This window comes from Passer montanus, unplaced genomic scaffold (assembly GCF_014805655.1).
Source record: "Passer montanus isolate IOZ18808 unplaced genomic scaffold, ASM1480565v1 scaffold3, whole genome shotgun sequence".
In the NCBI taxonomy this organism is placed as follows: Eukaryota; Metazoa; Chordata; class Aves; order Passeriformes; family Passeridae; genus Passer; species Passer montanus.
In genome coordinates, this window is record NW_024367707.1 from 7090906 (window position 1) to 7100699 (window position 9794).

Genomic DNA, 9794 nt, shown 5'->3' on the forward strand with positions numbered 1-9794 from the left:
CTTAAACAAAGCCATGCCACTTGCCAGGGTATGAGACATCACCATTGACCCCATTAGAGAGATACAAAATTTAAAACTCTGGTATCCCTGAACTGATCCTGTGCGTCCGACAGCTCAGTAATGCAGTTCAGTGCCTTCCATGCCAAAACTGCAACTAAAGAATAGTTCAAACACACATTTCTTCTAGAAAACCAAGCAGTATTCAGCACCACTGCTGAAGAAACAGTAACTATTCAGCTGTGGCCACTGTAACCATTTTGACTTACAGATTTACTTATCAGGTCTAGCGGAGGGCAGCCCTGCCCAACAAGGTAGTTGGAATAAGCTGATCTTTAAGGTCCCTTCCAACCCAAACCAGTCTACGATTCAATAATTCTGTCATTTCTAGTTGCGAATGGGGATCAATATCCACGTTTTTAGCGTGATTTAGGATCATTAGGTAAGACTTCATAGAGATGTCCTCGGTGGCGCTGCTTTACCTACAGCCCCACCTCGCGGCAACAGCGCAGCGCGCCCGCCTGCGCCTCATCCCGGCCCGCCTCCGCCTCGTCCCGGCCCGCCTCCGCCTTCCCCGGGCCCGCCTCCGCCTCATCCCGGGCCCGCCTCCGCCTCGTCCCGGGCCCGCCTCCGCCTCGGCCCGGGCCCGCCTGCGCCTCGTCCCGGGCCCGCCTCCGCCTCGTCCCGGCCCCGCCTCCGCCTCGTCCCGGCCCGCCTCCGCCTTTCCCGAACCCGCCTCCGCCTCGTCCCGGCCCCGCCGCCGCTTCCCCGGGCTCCTCCTCGCCTTCCCCCGCCCCGCCCTAGCCCGGCAGCCCTTTCAGGGCCGGGTGTCCTGCCCGCGGCACCCTCGCACCCTGCGCACCCTCGCCTGTTCTCCCTCCCTCCCGCCTTTCCAGGGTCTCCCGTGCCCCCTCCCTCCTTCCCCGCCTCCTCCGTTTCTCCCTGCCCCTCCGCTCCCTCCCGGCGCCGCGTCTCGCCCGACATGGCGAGCAGGGACGGTAGGAGCCCCCCTCCCTCGCCCCGGCCCGGCGCTGGGGTGTGAGGGTGCCCCGGGATGGCGGAGCGGAGCTGGGGCGCTCCGGGGCTCCTCCCCGAGGCGTTTCCGCGGGAGGCGGGAGCGGGGATGGCCGGCTGCAGTGTCTGTCGGTCCTGCCGGCTGCAGTGTCGGTCCTGCCGGCTGCAGTGTCGGTCCCGAGGGTCCTGCCGGACCCGCGCTCCTGTCCCGCCCCGCCCCGGTAGAGCCCCGGCCGGGGCTGCGGCCCCGTTCACCCCCTCCGCCTCGGTTCATGCCTTCCCTTCCTGCAGTGCTGGAGGACACGGTGGAGGAGCGTGTCATCAGCGAGGAGTACAAGATCTGGAAGAAAAACACCCCCTTCTTGTACGACCTGGTGATGACACACGCCCTGGAGTGGCCCAGCCTCACGGTGCAGTGGCTGCCTGATGTCAGCAGGTGAGGGGCGGCACGGTGCCGCGGAGGCGCTCGGCTCCTTTCCTCTCAACCGTGTGTGCCGAGTACCTTGAGGATAAAAACCATGCAAGACGAGAGCAGTTTGGGTTAGACTTCTCTTTGTCATCTTGTAGCTCTTTGTTTTGCTTACAGGAACAAGATCACAAGTTGATACTTCACCGAAGTCTAGATTAGCCCTGCTGAAGGAGTTGCGAGGTGTGAGCGCAGAAATCTTTCTCAATTTATTTCTAAATAAGAGATCTAGTGCTCATCTATAGTTAATTCTGATCGAGAAATCTGTCTACTAAATTAGCTCATTCTTAAAGACTGATTTTCCTCATGTGCACTGTATGTATTGTTCCATCCAAGCTATAGTATCTATAGCATAGTATAAGCTTGATATCTTTTAAGCCTGGACTTACTTAAGAGAACATTGTAAAACTAGTTCTTTGCATCCTGGTTTTGTCCCTGATTCATTGTTGAATTCACATGTTTAAATTTCCCATTCTTCCACAACCCCCTGAAAAAATTGTGGGTTCAGTTTAAGTTCTAAAATAATCGTAAAGATGGGGATAGAATCTGTTCATGTGCCAGTTACTACAGAACTTAAATTGTTGCAGTAACAACTCGGGGCTCCACTGAGGTAGTGGACAAGGACTGGTGTAATGTGGATTTAGGTAGATTTTAAAATACCTTGTGTGTAAGCATCATGCAGTTATCAGAGTCTCTTCTATAAAGTCCCACTTTACATATGGGATGTTTTACGTGTTGGTTAGGTGATCACTTCATTTGGTGTACCAGACTGTTTGGGAATTATGTGAGAGAGATGTGAGCTAAATAGTCACGGCATGGAGAAAATGCAGCGGGGATTTGAGGGTGTGGAGCCCTTATGAGGAACACTTCTGCTTGCCTCGTATTTTGCAGATTGACTTAATATTCAGTTTAAAACCTGGTATTTCCAATTATCCAGTGTCAAAATATGTAAGCCATTTAAGGCAAGGACTGCCTCTTTGTATGGCATCTGACATGATGGGACACCTGTTCCTGATGCAAGTAAGTGCATGTGCATTGTGTTTCTTGTTTGGTTTTGTATTTTTCCCCCCCTCTACACTTGGAAGTGGTGTAGTAATACCTGTGGTAGTGTATGATTACCCAAATGATTCTGGATTACTTGGATTCAGGAAACATAATTAGTTTGTTGCATTCAGGAATGCAGAGGTTGCTTGGTTTTTACTGCTCAAATTTGTCCTTTCGGAGATGAATGGCACCATCCATCCAGCTGTTCACTTTTAACTAAATGTTGCATTCAACCACCAGAAGAGAAATTTGATTCTAGTTCAGATAACTGGTAAAAGCTCCTAAGAGAAGTAACTAAAATAGGTTGCCACTTGTCTCCTCAGGATTTATGTTTTATGGAAAGGAGTATTGATTGTTTCCTAAATCAGTACTGTGAGACTCTAGTGAAATTAGACCAAAGTAGGTATTGGTGTGTCCTTTAGCTGCTGTGCAAACTGTAACTGTCCCTGTCAAGCCACAGTGGCACTGTTTACTGCTCTGTATTGTCACTCGAGCCTTGCTGGTTGTGTCTTTGGTTGGCTCATGGCAGAGTTCAGTTTGCTTTATTACACAAGGCTGTGCAACAAAGGGGAGAATCTCTTAGGGAGGGTCTCTTTTCTAGCTCCCTGAAGAGGTTCGCACCTTCAGGGTTATTGATGCAAGCTACAGAACTTCTGGAACTGAGCACATAATTTTATCCCAACATTTATTATTCTAAACAGGCCAGAAGGAAAGGATTATGCTTTGCACTGGCTGATTTTGGGAACACACACGTCTGATGAACAGAACCACCTGGTTGTTGCCAGAGTCCAGATTCCCAACAATTATCAGTTTGATGATTTGAAGTCTGACAGTGAGAAAGGAGGTGGGTGTGCAGCATTCTTGGGTTCTGTTTGAGCAGTATCATTACTGCTTTCAGTTGTTTTGATAATGATGTTCTAACTTTCTATTAAATACAAAAGTGGACAAATACTTACCATCCACACTAATTCTAGACAACTAAAAAGAAGAAATTTTGTTTTATAAGAGCTTAGTTAACATTGATATGCAATTCCTACTAGAATGTCTACCAGCTCTCAGTTGTGGTGACAACTGGTGCAAATCTACCTCAAATAAACACTAAAGCTCTGAAAGAGGATTCTAAATATCAGAAGTGTTAATGCTGTTGTGTTACATGGTGTGAGTCTTTCCTAGTCTTTTCTTGAGTTTAATACGGTGCTACCACTCTTTCTTGCAGTAGGGAAGATGCTGTGAAATGCTGTTTCAGTAGTCTAAAATAATGGATGGGATAAACTAACATTTTTCTGACAACTGTAGAATTTGGTGGCTTTGGATCTGTGACAGGCAAAATTGAGATGGAGATTAAAATTAACCATGAGGGTGAAGTGAACCGTGCCCGTTACATGCCTCAGAATCCCTGCATCATTGCAACAAAAACACCCTCTGCTGATGTGCTGGTGTTTGACTACACTAAACATCCTTCAAAACCAGGTGGGTCAGACTGCTTGGAGCTAAGCAAAATGCCTCTGGTCACAGAGGAGTAAACTTGTGTTTAACTGTATTTGGGAGAGGGTTGCTGAGCTCTGGAACCCAAAGGAAAAGGTCCATACCTTCAGTGACTTTAACTTCCTGGTTATGCTCACTTTCATAAAAGAATCATGGCAGAAGCAGCACTCTCTGAAGGGATGCATGTATGAAATATAATTATTGCAACAGAAACAAAGTTCTTGGGTGATAATGATGCTTTTATGGATTGATGTGCAAGGACATGCTAAATGAAAGGAATTTTCTATCTTTCAGACCCAAGTGGAGAGTGTAATCCTGACCTTAGATTAAGAGGACACCAGAAGGAAGGCTATGGCTTATCATGGAACGCAAATTTGAGTGGACATCTTCTCAGTGCATCAGATGATCATGTAAAAACCACATCTTTTCCCCTGTGAAAAAAGCCCAACTCCTAATTTATGCTGTAGTAGAATATTAGAGAAAATTTGTCCTAGTGCAGATGTGTATTGTTATGTGGGGAAGCTCTCACATATTGTAATTACATTTCTAAAGGCTGTCAGTTGGTTGTAGGCTGTCATCAACCACAAGTTCTTTTTAAGGTTCTTGATGTAAGAACAGAATGTTTTGATAGTTGTCTGCTGGAAAAAACCCTTTAAACTGGATTGGGTCAAGACTATAAATTAGTAAGACTCTCAAAGATCAATAACTAATAGCTTATAAATTTCTTTGTGAACTTTACAAGTGTAAATTGCTTTTGTGACCTTCTAAATAATCCTTGGGCCTTGAACTTGCAGAAGGCTGATTGATAACTTAGCTCTCATTTATGGCATAATAAGTGTTCTTTTTCAAAAGCAAAGAACTGCTGCAGGAGTGTTGTCTCTTTATATGTAGAGTGTGATTGATTATTTATTTGAAAGATGATACAATCAGAGTCTGCATTTCAATAGAATGTGGCTTATTTACAGACTGTGTGTTTATGGGATGTAAATGCTGGACCCACAGAGGGCAAGATTGTTGATGCAAAAGCCATCTTTACGGGGCACTCTGCAGTAGTGGAAGACGTGGCATGGCACCTGCTCCACGAGTCTCTGTTTGGATCCGTGGCAGATGATCAGAAGCTTATGATGTAAGTTAGGGGAGTTTTGGGTAGGGTCTGCTGTGTCCTGCTGATGCCTTTTTTCAACCTGGAAATGAAACAAAATGCACTTTTGAGATATTAGTATGGGAGGTAATATAAAAGTGGATCTTTATTGGAGGTCTCAGGGCAGTTACGGAAGAATGTCCACAAAAGCCCATCCCCCATGGGGGTGCATACAGTTTTATAAGTTTGGTAAATTAGCATAATTGCAGGGCAGTTATGGAAGAATGTCCACAAAAGCCCATACAGTTTTATAAGTTTGTCAATTATGCTAATTTACTAAAAAAGCACCAATTAGGAGGGCAAGTGCTGATGCAATTACCCCCCAGGTCAAACCCCTTCTCTGGAGCACCCCCCTTGGTACTGGCTGCACTTTGTTTATAAAAATATGTCTCCATGAGCTGTTTTCAACCTTGGTAGCCTGGGAGAACCAAGATAGGATAGAGGCCCTTTGAATATGTTTTGTCTTTCTACCTAGGGAAAGGGCATGGAAAACTAACCACTAATACAATAGGCTACAAATGTTTGTGTAAAGAATACAGAGAATATATGAAAGAAAAAAAGGTAAAACCAAAACAGCATCACTGCCACTGGACCTAGTCTACAGCACTTGGATTAAAAAAAAGGTCTGAATTTTGGAATGATTTTATCTAGCTCTTTATGGCAATCAGCTACAGTGATGGTGCAGATTCACTGAAATCTACATGCCATTTAATGTGTTCACATCACTTGAAAAGAAGATGTAACTAATATGTATGTCAGCTTCATGGTGCAAGCTGTTCATGTACAACAAACACAAGATACTGAAGGTTTTGGAATGAAAGCTGTAACTTCAGAGTTGAGTTTAGTAATAAAAGCTGTAGTGAAAAAGAACTTCCTATAAAAACTTAAGTTGTTTGCTTTCCCTCTTTCCTGCCTGGCCCGACCCCTTCACTGCCACAGCTGGGACACAAGATCTAATGCCACGTCCAAGCCGAGTCACTCCATAGATGCTCACACAGCCGAGGTCAACTGCCTGTCCTTCAGTCCCTACAGCGAGTTCATTCTGGCAACTGGCTCTGCTGACAAGGTTTTCACTTGTGTGTAATTTACATTCCTGTGTAGTGCAGATGAAAGCCATTACAGTAAAACCAGTTTCTTGTTGCTTGTGTCTCCCAGACGGTGGCTCTGTGGGATCTTCGAAACTTAAAGCTGAAACTCCATTCTTTTGAGTCTCATAAGGATGAGATTTTTCAGGTGGGTAAGCTACTTACAACCTGTAGAAAAAACCCAAGAAGAGTACTGACTTGGACAAGAGCATGTAGATTTGTGTTCTTGCAACACAAATAAATCTGTTGAATCAAAATTCACTGTGTTGAGTTTGACAGTTACAAACAGTACTATGTAGTTTATTTCTGCCTTTCCCCACTTCAACAACTTAATGCTAAAAGGATACTGGGTGTCACAAGTACCTTAAGTACAAGTAGAAGGTTTCTCTAAAATTGTATGCTGTAGAGAGGATTTAAATTCAAACCTAATTTTGTGAACTTTGCCTATTTAATTAGGTGCAATTAACAGTGATTTTTAGACAGATTTCCTGAAATATTGTAAATCTGTAATAGTGAAATGATGTTGTCTGTTCAGTATGAGAAATCTTAAGACTAAAGCAGTTTGTTTGAGTTACAGAATATCCTCTGTGCTGGAAGAAACTGATTTACAGGGTATAGTTAAAAATTAGTGGCCAGGGTGCTAGTTATTCAGGATATGCTTTATAAATCAGTAACTGCTCACTGAAGTTGTTTCCTTTCAATAGGTTTACTGGTCTCCTCATAATGAAACCATTCTTGCTTCAAGTGGTACCAATCGTCGCCTTAACGTATGGGATCTGAGGTGAGGAAAATTCCTTTCTGTTAGTATGTGTGAGCAGATGGTTAAAAAAAAGGCTGCAGGCCTGCATTATTTGGCAGGTTTGATTTGTGCTGTTCTAGCTTTCCTTGCCTACCTCAGGTCTGGTTTTCTGGGTATAAATAGAAACAGCACAGTACATCTAAAGTTACTTCTCCATCGGGTTTCTTGCTATAGCATTGTTTTGTGTTGTCCACTTGTTGCCTAGATTCAAAAGACAAAACTTGCAACAGTGTTAAAGTGGTAGGATAAAAAGCAGTTCTTTAATGAAAGCTTTCAGGTGCACAAATACAGCTATATGTGTATGTGTGACAAAGGACTTCTGCAATTTTCAAAAGGTTAATTAATTAGTTTATCTAGCATGTACATCCAATAGTTAAACACCCTTGGGTCTGCTCCTTTGGAGTTGGTCCAAGGGTTTCTTTGCCCTATTTCTTGTTATGTCTCAGCTTCTGGTGGAAAACAAGATGTCCTTGTCAGAAATTCTGTTATTAACAATAAGACTAAACAGAATTTCAAGAATGTGTTAGAAAGGTTTAGCTAATTATTCTGAAATGGAGTGAGGACAGGAAAAGTACTAGAAATCATACAACTATATATTAAAAATCTACAAAGCTACAAATATGAAAAAGGCTAAAAATCTTCAGGCATCACATCAGTAAGAGATTTTTACCTCCATGTGCTTCACAAGTTAAGATTCCGTTTCAGTAATGACAGTGCCAGACAGTTGATGTTTTGTACCTGGTGCTTATAGATATTTCACAGTGAGAAACACAAATTGCAAATATGGGAAACAAAGGCCAGGAACTGTTCAGTTAAGCTGACAGAGAATGCAACTGTCATTTTAATAAAAAGTATAAACTACTTTTTTGCAGTAAAATTGGAGAAGAGCAGTCTGCAGAGGATGCAGAAGATGGGCCTCCTGAGCTGCTGGTACCCTTTTGTTCAGGTTTCAGTGTGCTGACATGCTGTGTGGCAGTGAGATGTCTTGTCACTGTGCTGCTAAAACTGCAGCTGTTCCTAAATCTTCTCACCTCCCTGGTTTCCAGTCCATTGCTTTAATTTGCTGTAGGCTTCCTCTCTTCAGTTCTGAAGGTTTCCCCATTTCTTGTGTGACTGTGTAAGTGCTCTTAGAGATAATCAGAATAACATATTTCACATATTTCACATTTCACAGTCCAGCCCTGTGTGAAGAGAGACCATTTTGATGATGTCAGTTGTTGCTGTAATAATAGGAATTGTTGTCTCAAATGCTGTCCCAGCAACTGCATCTGTGTCCATAAGCAGCAAATGGAAGCACTTGAACACACACCTTCCTTATGTCTGTTGTGACTCTCTAGTAGCAGGTTTTTCTTTGGGTGGTCATTAGCATGATGAATTTAACTTAAGAATCCTGGGTTTAAACAGATTTATCTAGAGTTGAAATGGCTTACTGAAGCTTGTGGGGTTTTTTTAACAGTTTATTCATGGAGGACACACTGCCAAAATTTCAGACTTCAGTTGGAATCCTAATGAGCCTTGGGTAATCTGTTCTGTATCAGAGGACAACATAATGCAGATATGGCAGATGGTGAGTGTCACAACAGCTCTTAAGTTACTCTAAAGCTTGTTGTATAAATGAAACTGAAAAGGCTTGTTCTTCTTGGGGCAGCTTGTGCCTTCAAGGACTGTAAGTTCTCTGTGCCATATACTTCTTGATCTAATAAAAAAGTGTAAGACTTTGAAAAGAAAACCAAGACTAAAACAACTTCAATAAAAGCAACCACTAGTTAATTCTTGATTCCAAGTTCTAGGTACTATTTAACATTAAGATTTATTTTTAACAAAGTAGTTGCAAACTTATATCCAGTATTAGCCAAGTCTTGCCCCCCCTGCTCCCCCATATGTTGGCTGTGAAGCAGGATGCCTTTTAAATCCTCAGTTAGTTCATAGTACTTTACATTATAGGAAATTGATCAGCTATCTTAGAAGTGTGGAATAAAGTAATTTAATTGAGTTAAAAAATTCTTAACAGACTTAAATGTGTGTCACAGGTCAGGCTTCTTTTTTCAGTGCCTGCTCTTGTTTTGTGTGTTTAGACTGTGGTTGAAATAATTCCAAATGAAGTGTTATAAAATAATAGGGCTAGTGGTTAAATGGCTACTGCTTTTGCTGTTGAAATGGAGCAATGCAAGAAGGCAGCTGCCAAAATGTAGCCACTGTGTACACATTTCTAAATTTGGCAACCCTTTAAGAAAGGGCAGGAAGAAAATCCCCTCAAGGAGGGGATGATGGCTGTGCCACCTTGGTGTTACTGAGGGTTTTTTCCCTATATCAAGTGTAGAAGATTGTTTAAAAACAATTGTGTGTATCACTTGTAATGTTTTGTGTCTTCAGGCAGAAAACATTTACAGTGATGAAGAACCAGATATAACAGCAGCTGAACTGGAAGCTGAAGGAATGTAACTTTTCTTCTTTAAGGAACTACAGGGAATGACATGGATATATAATTTGACTACTGTATATATAAAATAAAGCCCTGAAAAAATGCTCAAAACCAAATACCAAACCAAAAAACCCACAATCACTGGGCAGAGGCATTGCATCAAAACAAGAATATTCCTAATTGGATTAAGCAAAAAGCTTGTATAATCAAATTGTCATGGGATACCCTTGGTTCTGTGGCACTTTGAGCTGTTGTATACTGTACAGCAATTAGCTTAAAAGAAAATGAGAATGACTTAATACCTATGTCTATATTTTTAAATAAATTTGTGTGTTCCAAAT

The 9794-nt window shown here is 42.7% G+C and overlaps 1 protein-coding gene across 3 annotated transcripts; it reads left to right on the forward strand.

Moving 5' to 3' along the window:
- Positions 1 to 787: 787 nt before the first annotated feature.
- RBBP7 (RB binding protein 7, chromatin remodeling factor) lies at positions 788 to 9794 on the forward strand. Of its 3 annotated transcripts, none has more exons than XM_039714526.1 (12): positions 788 to 1447; positions 3223 to 3365; positions 3818 to 3991; positions 4301 to 4416; positions 4972 to 5132; positions 6087 to 6213; positions 6303 to 6380; positions 6937 to 7013; positions 7904 to 7961; positions 8488 to 8598; positions 9405 to 9518; positions 9575 to 9794. In XM_039714526.1, exons 1-11 carry the CDS (start codon positions 1284 to 1286, stop codon positions 9471 to 9473), a joined length of 1278 nt encoding a protein of 425 aa, XP_039570460.1. In that variant the 5' UTR covers positions 788 to 1283; the 3' UTR covers positions 9474 to 9518; positions 9575 to 9794. The 3 variants fall into 3 exon arrangements, with proteins under 3 accessions (XP_039570460.1, XP_039570461.1, XP_039570459.1); XM_039714527.1 differs by having other exon boundaries at positions 788 to 995; positions 1303 to 1447; positions 9405 to 9794; XM_039714525.1 differs by having other exon boundaries at positions 9405 to 9794.

What these genes read in the sequence shown, in the direction of transcription:
- RBBP7 (XM_039714525.1), top strand. Translation starts at nt 1,284, where the DNA reads ATGCCTTCCCTTCCTGCAGTGCTGGAGGACACGGTGGAGGAGCGTGTC. An exon ending in TGGCTGCCTGATGTCAGCAG is followed by an intron (nt 1,448 to 3,222) that starts GTGAGGGGCGGC and finishes TATTCTAAACAG; the next exon opens with GCCAGAAGGAAAGGATTATG. An exon ending in TCAGTGCATCAGATGATCAT is followed by an intron (nt 4,417 to 4,971) that starts GTAAAAACCACA and finishes GCTTATTTACAG; the next exon opens with ACTGTGTGTTTATGGGATGT.